The sequence below is a fragment of the Sorex fumeus genome, unplaced genomic scaffold, assembly GCF_029834395.1.
Source record: "Sorex fumeus unplaced genomic scaffold, SorFum_2.1 ptg000072l, whole genome shotgun sequence".
Lineage (NCBI taxonomy): Eukaryota > Metazoa > Chordata > Mammalia > Eulipotyphla > Soricidae > Sorex > Sorex fumeus.
Genome location: NW_026606129.1, coordinates 39,657,825 through 39,670,696, shown reverse-complemented (window position 1 = coordinate 39,670,696; position 12,872 = coordinate 39,657,825). Strand labels below are relative to the sequence as shown.

Below are 12,872 nucleotides of genomic sequence, written 5' to 3'. Positions count from 1 at the left end.
TCTTGCTCTCCTCTTCGTGAGTTCTATTTCTCTGGCTTACTCATTTCAGACTCTTGCCTATGTTGGTTTAGGGTATTGTGTTTTTCTTGTGTTAGAAAGATTTTTTTTAAATGAAAGATGGGTATTAATCCTTAGTCAGTTATTACAGTGACTTTCCTTTCCTATTTGTCTGATCATCTCCAATTTAAAACAATTATTTGGCAGACGGTGGATAGTATTTGATGAAAAAGGCCATTTTCTTTTTTTTTAAATTTTTTTATTTTTTTATTTTTTACATTTTTATTAGTGAAACACCATGAGCAAAAGTTACACATTTACAAATTTTTGTTGTTGGGTTTTGATTATACAATAATCAAATGCCCATCCCTCCACCAATGTCCATTTTCCACCATCATGGTTTCCAGTATCCCTCCCAAACCCATCCCCCCATCCCACCCTGCCTCTGTGGCAGGGCATTCCCTTTTGTTCTCTCTCTCCTTTTGGGTGTTGTGGTCTGCAAAAAGGCATTGTGTGGCAATCATGTTCAGTCCATAGTCACAATTTTTTTTTTAATTTTTTTTTGTTTCTTTCTTTTTTTTTTTTTTACAGTTGTAGATTTACAATTTTTTGTGCTTGGGTTTCGATTATACAATGATCAGATACCCATCCCTCCACCAGTGCCCATTTTCCACCACCATGGATAATACCCCCCACCCCCATCCCCCCCGCCTCTGTGGCAGGGCAATCCCCTGTGTTCTCTCTCTCCTTTTGGGTGTTGTGGTCTGCAAAAGAGGCATTGAATGGCAAACATGTTCAGTCCATAGTCTACTTTCGACATGCATCTCCCCTCCTGGGAGGATCCTCCAAACACCCGAAAAAGGCCATTTTCAGCCAGGATAATCCATGAGTTCTGAAATGGTTTCTTTGTCTCCTCATTCTGTGTAAAAAGTGAGCCATGGGACAGAGAGATTACATCATAGTCATAAAGAAGCATAGTCGGGGATGAGTACACGGACCCTATTCCCCATCCCATATGTGGATTTCAGTAATCAACCACTTAGATCTGCCTTCCCTCCACCTAGTATATTGTCCAAGATTAGAAATGATGAAAAGAGTGAGCATTTTTTTCTTTCCAAGAACTGTCAGAAGACCCCCAGCAGGCTGACCCTTGAGTACATGGCATAGCCAACTCTGGACTCCATCTCCTCATGCCCCTTCCCACTGCTATGGGTGGAGGGTACCTCCTGCACCTCCTAAGGAACCCGCTCTTCTCTCACTTAGACCTGCCTCCTTGGCATCTGCTGCTTACAGCTCTCCACGACAATCCCCACTGCTCTCCAGAATGCCATGGTGAGCACCAAGTGCTTCTCTGCGACTACCCAGCCCCCCAGAATCATTGCCCACTCTAGGGCTGGCTATGCTGCAATATCTGAGTACCTACTTTCTGTTAGGCTCTAAGACCTGTCAAATGAGGAAAGCAAAGGCCATGACTTCTAGAGGGCAAGTGCTTCTGGAGGGACACAGACAAATAAGCGGGCGAAGGTGGCCAACTCAGGGACAAGTCTAGAGGGGGCCTTATTTGATCTGTTTCAGGAAGGTGGGGTGGGAGGGCAGAGACTGTGGCCCTGCCTGATCTCTGCCATCTTGGGCCTCAAAACTGTACGCTCTTCCGTTCCACATGCTGAGAGTGTAAGGGCTGGCCACTGAGTTCGCCTACATCTTCAGGTGCTATGGCACGTGGTCAAGAGATAGATAGATACCTGGGATCGGGGTTGGGTTTATAGCATGATCCCTAGGAAGATCCCTCAAATTCCTCTGGACCTCAGTGTCCTCATCTAAACATTGGGGACTGCGCCCCTTGTGAACTACCGCAGTGGGTCAATGAAAAGGTACCATGAATGCCAGGCAGGGAGGAAAGCCCAAAGGCGCCACATGTGAGGGTTATGTTGTCACACTTGGAAGCTGCCTCCTTGCTCTGTGCCTGGTGGAAAATTAGCACAGAAGAAATGGAATCATTCTGGCAGCCTCCCCTGAGGTCAGCAAAGAGCCAAGACAGGAGTGACCTCAGCAGACCCCCTGTCTGTGTTCCTGGTGGGTAGGAATGTGCTTAGGGTGTGCCCTCTGCAGGGGGTGGGGCCTGATCCAGCCTGCCTCCCCACTCTCATCCTATGCGGAGTGCAACGGGCATTGAACCTGGCAGCCAGCCTCCTCCATCTCCTCACAGGATGGAACTCACAGAGTATGCTGAGCTCTTGAAAGAATCTGGCAACAAGGTTTTTAAGAATGGAAACTTCTCTTTGGCCATCACAAAGTACGATGAAGCCATCCAGGTTCTCCTGCAGTTATACCAGTGGGGGTAAGTGTTTGGATCTTTCTCCCCACTTTGTAAAAAAGTAAATGGGGAATCATGCTGTTGCTTGCTTTCTTCTCATTTATCAGCCCATCTTGTCTCTGTCCTTTTTCCCTTCCATCTTGTCACCAACCTCCTGGACTTATTTAATTTTTTGTGTCAGCTCAGAAACTGAGCATAAATTACTAGAGTGATACCGGAAATTGAAATTGAAACATGGGATTGCTGATAAATATGAAAACTTCCCTTTCACTCCAGTTATCTGGGAAGATTGAAGTCTTCAGACCTCTCAATCGTCATTAATTTCCTCCTCTTGAGTATCCATGTCACTTACTCCTGGCCTCAGTACATCCCGTCATAAATTGAGGCTCATCGCACTCCCCTGCCCTTTCAGCTTTCAGAAGATCTCCCAAACAAGTTAGCATCAAGACATGTAAAAATTAAAGATAACAGGGCTGAAGAGATAGTATAGTGAGGAAGGTGCTTGCCTTGCTTGAAGCTGATTTGGGTTCAATCCCTAGCATCTCGTGTGATTCTCTGTATAGCATTTGGAGTGATCCCTGAGCACAGATGCAGGAATAAGTCCTGTTCACTGCTGGATGTGACCCCCAAAACAAGAAACAACGACAAATTATAGAGAGCGCTGGGAGATGAGATGGAGAATTGGAGCATGTGCTTGGCATACAGGAGGAGGGGTTTGTTACCTGGCTGGTCTCTCCACTATAGCACTGTCAGGAACAACCCCCGAGAAATGTGCTCAGAATAGCTCCTAAGCACCGTGGGTGTGGTCTAGGCCCTCCTGCCCCCCCCACTATGGAGTCCTTCCAAGAACATTTATTTATGTTGGTTGTTGTTTTCAATATGGTCTATATTAGAACTTAAAACAGAAAATACACATTTATTATCTATTTAATATCAACAGTGACCCATTACATGTTAATATCAGTAACATTCTTATGAAAAATCTACATTTTCCAAGGCACAATATTTAGATAGATGATCAGTCCAATAGAGTTCATCTGGCTTCTCACATCTGCCTATAATTTCAGTGTTCTGGGATAGTTCAGGTCATTAAGTTTTGGAAAATTTTGTTCATACATGTGAGAGAAATATGTAGAAGGCACATTGATGCAGGAGATGTGGCTTGGGTATCAGTGGCCTCCTGCCCACATTGGGAATGGCCCTGGTGCCCTAGAGCACCACAGTGTGAGCGCATGACAGGTAATAAAAGAAGGCATAATTCCTTAGTACTTATTGCATTAGTTTTCTATTGCCAGTGCAATGAATTGTGACAAATACAGTGATTCAAAATGATAAAAACTTACTATCTTACAGTTTTAGAGGTCAGAAATTCAGAATGAATTACATGAGACTAAAATCACCAGGCTCCTTGGGGAAGAAACTCCATTCCCTTGCCTTTTTCAGCTTGGGTGGCCAATTGTTTTCCTTGGCTTGTGACCCCTTCTTCCATCGTCAAAGTGCATCCTTCCAGGCTGCTTCTGCTACCACACTGCCTTCTCCCCTGCTGTAGCCATACCACCTTCTCATAGGACCCCTGTAGTTGTAATATAATCCAGGATGATTTTCTTTTCTTAAGACCCTTTATGTTAATCACACCTGCAAAGTTCCTTTTGTTATGAAAAGGTAACTTTATTTGGGTACTGTGATTCTGCTGACTATAATTGTGAAAATGTTTTGACCTACAGACCGCCTGAAATGGTTCTGAGGGATTGCTAGAGGGTTCCAGATCCTCTACTAAGTAAATGAAGCAAAGGTTGGCCTTTGCGGGGTACACTAGCTACAGGTTGTACTGATAGATGATACTGGATTAAATTACTGAAACCTCCCTCACTCCTGTCACCTGTGTCTATGCTTGAGTTTTATTTGATCGTGATTGGCATGATTCCTTACTTATGTCACTCCTTCCCTCCTGTGTCAGATAAAAACTTCCCTCGTTTGGGCAAAACATCCAGCTTCCTTAAAGAGGTAGTGTTGTATAATGGTTATGACTATAGACTGACCACACAGTGATTGTTCTAATATCAGCTTTCCCACTAACTGGGGGAACGTCTTCCTAAATCCTCACATACTGCTTTCATGGGGCCTTTCTGATACTTCTCTGTCACCTATTGCTAAGAACTTACTTACCCTTTCCAGTGCATGTGGTTTCTCCTAGGAGAAGAGGTGAGGGACGCAAGATGGGGCAGGAGAATGTTCCAAGAAGGGATGGTGTCTCATCTGGAGACACCTTTACCCTGATCTTGTGGTACCTTTACATCATGAGTCATACAGCGGAGCTGGTTCTGCCTTGGGTTCAGGAAATGACCTTTTGATTTCCATATCTGGCAATCATCAGTTGCAGGCTGGCTAACCCCAAGAAATCTTAATGAATGGCACTGTGTATTAATCATTAGCTAATGTATTAATGTATTAGCCCAAGCTAATACATAGCAACATGCCCTAGATTGGGTGATATAAACAATTTTGTTTCTCACATTTCTAAAAACAGAAGGGGGGGACAAGGTCAGGTGGTAGGCAGTTCAAATCCAGGAATAACCCCATACCTGGATTGCAGACAACTGCTTTGTCACTGTGTACTCTATGGTAGGGAGGGAGAGAGGGGAGCTCTCAGGTAGGATTCTATTTATAAGGACACGAATCTTATCAAGGAGGCTCCACCCTCTTAGCACCTATTATGCTGTGGTTATGGCTCTCTTGTCAATCACCGCTGATCACCCACCACCTCAGCTTGCATTTGGGGCCTCAACTCTTCCTTCATTATGAGGAATGAAGGGCAGTGAGAGGCTGGACATGCAGAGCACTGAGGGAGGAGACCAGTATTTTCACAGTCGAAATGTTAGATTTATATAGAAGCATCAACCTTGGTTTTCACAGTTGGATTTCTTGCTTGAATTTCATTGGCACCTGTTGACACATTATGTGCATTCTGTGTTTTCCTTAATTTGATCTGGTTTCACCACTGACTTTGCAGCTGTTTATTCCCAAGACCAGAGAAGCACCCCCCTTGCCCTGCTCCAAGGCATGTGTTGGTCATCGCCCAAGGTTTTTCTTCCCACAGACAGGTGCCTTACGGGGTCCTGGCTTTACCCACCAAGCGCCTTTGATCCCCTTTGCTTCACATGGTGGGTGCCATGACCCTGGATTTACCTTATTGAACAGCTTGATTTTTGGCCTTGACCTAGCATTGTACAGTAAGACTCAGTGTTGTGATGAGAACATTCTGTCGTATAGAGTGTGGCTCATGAGTGCTCTGCAGCTAAGGAACTAAACTTCTAACTTAATTAGAATTAATATAAACAGAACTCACTGCCTGTGACTCATGGCTGTTGCTGTTGTGTTGTGCAGTGAAGATTAGCCACAGAGGGTGTGGGCCTCCATCTGTACTCTGGATCCGGGTTCTGTAGATGTTAGGGTGACCCAGCCTATCGAAGAGGACAGAACCATGTACCTCTTGCTCTTGTCCCAGTGAGGCTCTGGGCCAGGTGTCATCACATGTTCTGATGGCCTATCCTGAGTGCCCCCTCTGTTCTGCTGGAACCTGTGTACAGAGTTTGGAGTGAGGTCAGGCTTGGTTCAATGGAGAGCAGGAGAGGGTACAACCAAGGTCAGTTGAGAACACCTTTTCCCATGGAAAGGTTCATCAACTGGTGTTTGGAAGGGAGGAAGGACTGATTTGTACATTGCCTTGCCCCCCGCTTTCTAGGTGACTAGAGATTCAGATGCCAGAAGCATACCTGGAAACTTTCTTGGTGCAAACCTTTCCTGCCGGCAGCAGCCAGTGTCAGAATGGTGGGCCTCGAGGATGATTTGGTGTAGTTGCAAAAATATAATTTTACTGACCCCCCAGTTTGTTCTTGTTCACAGGGTTCCCCCCAAGGACGTGGCTGTGCTGCTGTGCAAGAAATCCAATGCCTTTTACAGCCTTGGGAAGTGGAACGAGGCATTTATGGCTGCCAAGGAGTGTCTCCAGTGGGATCCGACCTACGTGAAGGTATGGTACTCTCCTGGAGCAGCTGTTGCAGCATCCTTCCCCTTTTTTAAGACTGGAAATTCTGGGGGTGCAACTCATTCATCTCTCCTTGGACTTCAGACAGATGCCCATAGTGCCAGTGAGCTGTGCCTGAGGGAGAGGTGAACCTGAGAGGCCCAAGTGTTGAAATATGCTTGGAGGGGAGAGCAGAGCGGAGTCCGTGCCAGCTGGGGTGCAGTGGAGGCTGTGGTGGAACTTGTTTTGTTCTGATGTAGTTACACCAAAGCTCAAAAGTCTGTTCATGTTCAGCTTAGAAGTTTCCTTTTAGTGATACTTCTTCCATTTGCAACTGGGGTGGATGCCTTGACACGATTCTTTAGAAAGCTTTTCCAAGGGTCAAAAGCAGCACCTTTGGAATATTCTCAGAAGTGTGAGAGGCCAAGACGGCCTTTAAACTATTCATAAAGGTGAAAGTATGAGCATTTGATTGGATTTTCAGCAAAATGCTTGGAGTGCCGCTCTGCATACTGTCACATACTGTCACATTCTTGGTGCCTCATGATTGGGAGAAGGAGGATATGTGGGGGAGGTTTGACTCCCCCGCCAATCCTTGGGGGATATAATCTATTTTACCCGGTTAAAGATAAACTGAGTGTTATGACCCTTTGTAAGAGTTAATTTGAGTAGAAAATCAATTCAATAAGGCAGTGCTAAAGTTGGAGCAACTAAGAGTGGGCCACTTAGGGCAGGGTTTGGGGAGACTGTTACAGGGAACATAGAGAGGGAAGGCCAGGAAGGGGTTGATTGGCCTAGTTGGCTCTTGAGTGATCTTCCTTAGGTTTTGACTTCATAACCTTGAGGTTATTTATTTGCAAATGCAAAATTTGGTATATAAATAAAACTATTAAATTAATAATTCCCTCTTTTGACTAAATTCTCATATGTCAGAAACTGACCCTACAAATACCGTTCTCAATCACTATCAGAGTTACATTGCTTTTGTCATATTGTGGAACTCAGAGGTTATGATGTCACACCCCCGGAAGATATGTTTTTGCTATTCATCTCATTACTTATCTTGTTTCTGCTTCTCCAAGTGCAGTCACACCATCTGACACACTGCTGATGGCTGCCAACATGCATTTAAGACCTTTGAGAGAACGTAGTACACCAAGGAGACTACCGTGATAACTATTAGGTGGATAATACCGAGACCAAAGAATGCTTCTTAACTAGGGCCCCCATCAACCAATCCAGTTAGTATCAGATAAATCAAAGAACAAGCCCAAAAGGAACATCAACCTGTTTTAGCCTAGCGATTTTTTTGTTAATTTCTCATATTTTTGCTCCAGTATCAGAAGTATTGACCCAAGTTCAGCAAGAGGTATTTGCTGGGACACAGTAAATAAAGAAATTTTATTAGATGAAACACTTTGACAAGAAAGTCCAGGAATTTCTATTGTGCAGCTATAGGCTACCATGGCTTAGAGCCACTTCAGTTCAGTGGTCTCTTTCCTATTTTAATTGTTTTAACAACACTAGACTTTATTGAAGGACAGTGACTGGAGGCCTTGAGCAGTCTTGAAAAGAGGAAAAGCACTCTTCTACATCATTTTAAATAGAGGGCAGTGAATTGTGGAGATGTAAGAAAAAGGGAAGGACTTTTAGGCTGTGGGGCCTGCAAATGCTGAGAAAATAAATGAGTGGAGGGAACTAAAGTTGATCCTAGCGTGGTTGATCCATCTAACTGCCAATGTTGACTTTCTCATGGCCAGGAAAATGCCCTGGAAGGGTGGATTTGTGGCAGTCCTCATTCCTCACTTTCTGACTTGAGTCAGAAACAGAGAGCTCTGGGGAATGCCTTCTTGGATCTATTAGCTGTCAAATGCCATCAACTCCAAATAGCCAAAGTGTCCTGTTCTGGGTGGTATATTATGCATACCTTCATCTATTACCAAAATTAAAGGTGATGCTTAACCAGGCCAGAGTGGTAGTACAGTGAGTGGGTTCGGGTGCTTGCCTTGCACACAGCTGACCTGGGTTTGATCTCTGGCATCACATATAATCTCCTGAGCCCGCCAGGAGTGACCTCTGAGCACAGAACCAGAAGTAAACCCTGAGCACCGCCAGGTGGGGCCCAAAAACAAAAACCAAACAAAAAAATAGACATTTAAATCTGAGGAAGTCAATAGAACAATGGAATAGAAAATTCTCTGTTAGATACCATGGTTGGGAGGGAATTCCCCCCGCCTCCTGTTATTATTGTTAACTAAGTTTTAGATTTTTCAATGGTTTAAAAACATCAATAACTGATCAATAACTTATTGAGATTGGGGATTAAGTAGAATTTTTTAAAGTGCTTCTGTTTTTATGAACTCAGTTGAACACCTTCTGTTATGTTAGAAAATTGCTTTGGTAGATCCTGATGCTGATTCTCTTAGATGGTCAAAGTGGAGAAGGCAGTAAGTATCATTTTGTTCCTACTCAAAGAGTCCTGTGGCAACACTATACCATTCTCCTTTAGTAATAATCGTAATTTCCCCATCTACATAGACCCCAGTGCTTGTCCTTCCCTTCTTCAGTCCCCTGCACGTGCTCCATGGAAATAGTGTTTATTTTGCTTGAGAGGAGCTGGGAATGTCTGTGCTTATGTGGCATTCTCATTCTTCTGTGAAGTACTGCAGTCACAGAATTCTGTTCACTCCTCTCTTCTTGCCCAGGCTGTGATTAGAGATCAATAAAAATCAATAATAATAATAATAATAATAAATTAGATCAATAAGCCACATGTATCATTGGAACCAGGTCCACTCTGTTCCTTCTGTCATTTTTCAGATGCCACCTAGGTCACGGGTCTGAAAGTGATGATTTTCTTGTCAGTTAAAAGCTGGCAGGGAACATGAGGCATGTACTAGAATGTGGGTTCCTGTGGCCAGGGCTTGTTAGAAAGCTGGCTTCACTCAGTAGTGGGACTCCTGGAGGCCATATTCCTAGGCCATCAGTCTGACCTTCACAGAGGGTTCGAAGAGATGGATGTGTTACAGTTTGCTTTTGTTCTGTTCCAGGGATATTACCGAGCTGGTTACTCATTGTTGCGTCTGCTCCAGCCTTATGAAGCTGCTCGCATGTTTTTTGAGGGTCTGCGTCTTTTACAGGGCAGTCACGACCAGACACAGGTTGCGGATTTCCTTGTGGGAGTCTTCACCACTATGGGCAGTAAGTTGGACCAGGGAAGCTTTCTCTATTCCCCTCACTCTTTCTCCTCTCTCTCTCTCTCTCTCTCTCTCTCTCTCTCTCTCTCTCTCTCTCACACACACACACACACACACACACTCACTCTCTCTGTCTCTGTCTCTGTCTCTGTCTCTGTCTCTCTTTATTGTTCTTTTATTTGAGTACCTCCTGGAGATAGAATTCCAGGGTGTTTCTTTGTGGCTGATTTATGTGCTCTTGGAATGATGCTGGTTTTCACATTCAAACGCATTTTGGAAATTTGTGTGGCTCATGCCTTTATCAAAACAACAAAGTCCTTTTGTATGAATTTCCTGATTTTTTTTGGAACTTATATTTTCTGTGTTGCTGTTCACAGAGGTCTTCATATTTATACTAATTGATTTATGTCGCTTTTTTCTCTTTCTGCTGAGTTATGCATACATTTTTGGACTCTGTTAAGAAAATATTCTTGTTTGCTGTCGGAGGGTCTTGTGACGGCTCTCAGGATGCCTGAGACTCACTGGGTAGGAGACCCACCTTCTCAATATACCAGGATGCACTGTAGGCCATTTTGTATGCCTCAGTTGGGTTATAACTTGGATGAGTTGGCTCTGTCAGGGACCTCAGTCAAGCAAAACCAGAAACCCATCAAGAATAATATAGTGTGTGAGGTGCTGGGGACTGAACCCAGGGCCTCACACATGCAAGGAAATTAAGTGCTTTACCAGTGAGTCCTGACCTTCTAATATACTTCTGAATGGAGACAGAAGAACTCATTCTCTGATTATCTTAACGTAGCCTGAAAGTTCCATCAGTGACAAGACCACTATTTCCAGATACTGTTTAATCACATTTAAGATAGCATTTACCAGGACGAGGGAGATAGCTCAAGGGGTAGAGCACATACCTATCTAGCATGTGTAGGACCATGAGTAATTCCAAGCACCACTTATATCCTCCAACCCCATCTAAGAACCATGGGGTATAGCCCTTGTAGCTCCAGGGTACTGCTCAATGTGGCCGCTGTTTTTAAAAGTGACTTAAAAGGATGGTTCAACATATGCAAATCAAATAACATAATATACAGCATTCATAAAAGGAAAGACAAAAGTCATATAATCATATCAAGTGATGCAGAAGAAACCTGTGACAAGTTCAAACATTTACTCATGATAAAAACCCTCAACAAAATAGGGGTGGAAGGAAACTTTCTTAAGATAATAATTCCCATCTTTAATAAGCCCACAGCTAGTACCATTTTTAATGGTGAAAAACTGAAAGAATTCCCTCTGAAATCAGGTACAAGACAGGAATGCTCACTTGACCCACTTCTGTTCAACATAGTATTAGAAGTCCTGGATACAGCAATCAGGCAAGAAAAACAAATAAAAGGGATTTAAATTGAAAAAGAAGATCTCAGATTATCACTTTAAAAAAATTTTTTTTTAATTTATTGAATCACTGTGGGAAAAGTTACAAAGCTTTCAGGTTTAAGTCTCGGTCATGCAATCATCAAACACATTTCCCTTCACCAATATTTATTTTTCACCATCAAGAACCCCAATAAACCCCCCTCTCAACCCTCCCAATGCCTGTGAGGCAAATGAATTCTAGTTAACACTCTATCTACTTTGATTAGATTCATTGTTCCGACAAAAGATGCACCATTATTATTGAGAGTTTACACCCCCAAATCAGACATGCTGAAGAGGCATTATGAAATAATTTGTTTTCTACAGCTGGTTACAAGAATCAAATGATGTCGCGTGACCACAAGCCAATTTTGGATTTCTGGTATTTTACTTATTAAACCTGGAAGTATTTCTTCTGAGAGTCAGATAATTATGAGATTGGTTTCTGTGGCTCTGGAGCCATGGCTGTGCCAGAGAGCTGCTTGTGGGGGGTGACCTTGGTAGGGTGTGAAGGACGAGCCGGGAATGTCCCCCTTCCCATGAGGTTTCAGTTGCCCCTTCATGACCGGTTTATGCCTGGCTTTCCAAAAAGCTCCGAGGTGGCTGTCATCTTTCTTTCCAGAGGGAAAAAGGTGGAAGGGAGCAACACCCTTTCCCCTCCGGGCAGGCATGGTGGCATGGATTAACGCATAGTTCATTCACTTTTCTGCTGCAAGCTGCCGAGCTCTGCATTAAGTCCTTGTGCTTCTGGAGCCATAGCCATGCCAGACAGCCGCTCGTGGGGGGCAACTCATGACTTCGGTAGGGCGTGAAGGACGAGCCGGGAATGCACCCCTGTCCATGAGGTTTCAGTTGCCCCGTCACGACCGGCTCATACCTGGCTTTCCATAAAGCTCTGAAGCGGCTGCCATCAGATTATCACTTTTTGCAGATGATATGATGATATACATAGAAGACCCTAAAGAGTCCACAAAAAAGCTCCTAGAAACAATAAACCAGTACAGCGGAGTGGCTGACTACAAAGTCAGTATGCAAAAATTGACCACATTCTTATATACAAAGAATGAATTAGAGGAGAAAGTTATCAAGGAATGTATCCCATTTAAAATCATATCAGAACCATGCCTACACCCGCAGTTGCAGCCATGTAAGCCTCATTTCAGAGACTCATAAATCTTGAAAGTGATCAACTAGAGCAAAAATTTCTTGGAAAATCTATAACATGATAGCTTTAAATTACTTAAGAAGAAGATAGAAGACCTTAGGAAATGGAAAAATATCCCATAGTCATGGATTGGAAGAATCAATATTATTAAAATTGCTATTTTCCCTATGCTATTATATAGAATCAGTACTGTCCCTATCTAAATTCAGACATCTATTTAGGATCTAGAAAAGTAAATAAAGTATGTGTCGAATCAGAAAAGACCACGAATAACCAAAGCAATACTGAAAGTTAAGAAATTGGGAGGTATTTTGTTACCTAATTTGAACTGTATTATAAAGCCATAGTGATCAAAACTGCATGGTACTGGAATAAAGATAGACCCTTTCTGATCAGTGGGTCAGAACTGAATACCTTGTGACAAAGCCCCGTATATATCAGTAATTGATTTTTGATAAGGGAGCTGAGAACATGAAATGGAGTAAAGATAGCCTCCAACAAATAGTGCTGGGAAAACTGAATAACTACGTGTAAGAAAGCTGAACTCATATTTTACACCTCACACAAAATTCAGAGTGGAATCAAAGACTTGGAGATCTGACCAGAAACTCTATCAAGACCTGGAGATCTGACCAGAAACTCTAATGTACATTGAGGAAAATATAGGCAGAACACTTCAAGATTTGGACCTTAAAGGAATCTTCAAGGAACTGATAACACTGGTAAAGGCAACACAATAAAAAATAAACAGATGGGGCTAAT

The 12,872-nt window shown here is 43.2% G+C and overlaps 1 protein-coding gene across 1 annotated transcript in view; it reads left to right on the top strand.

Annotated features, from left to right (window-relative positions):
* Window positions 1–12,872, top strand: part of TRANK1 (tetratricopeptide repeat and ankyrin repeat containing 1) — a 116,869-nt gene that overhangs the window by 36,187 nt on the left and 67,810 nt on the right. The window contains exons 2-4 of the mRNA XM_056129092.1: window positions 2,204–2,335; window positions 6,215–6,341; window positions 9,386–9,536. Coding sequence (XP_055985067.1) covers window positions 2,204–2,335; window positions 6,215–6,341; window positions 9,386–9,536 — 410 coding nt within the window. The remainder of the gene's footprint in view (window positions 1–2,203; window positions 2,336–6,214; window positions 6,342–9,385; window positions 9,537–12,872) is intronic.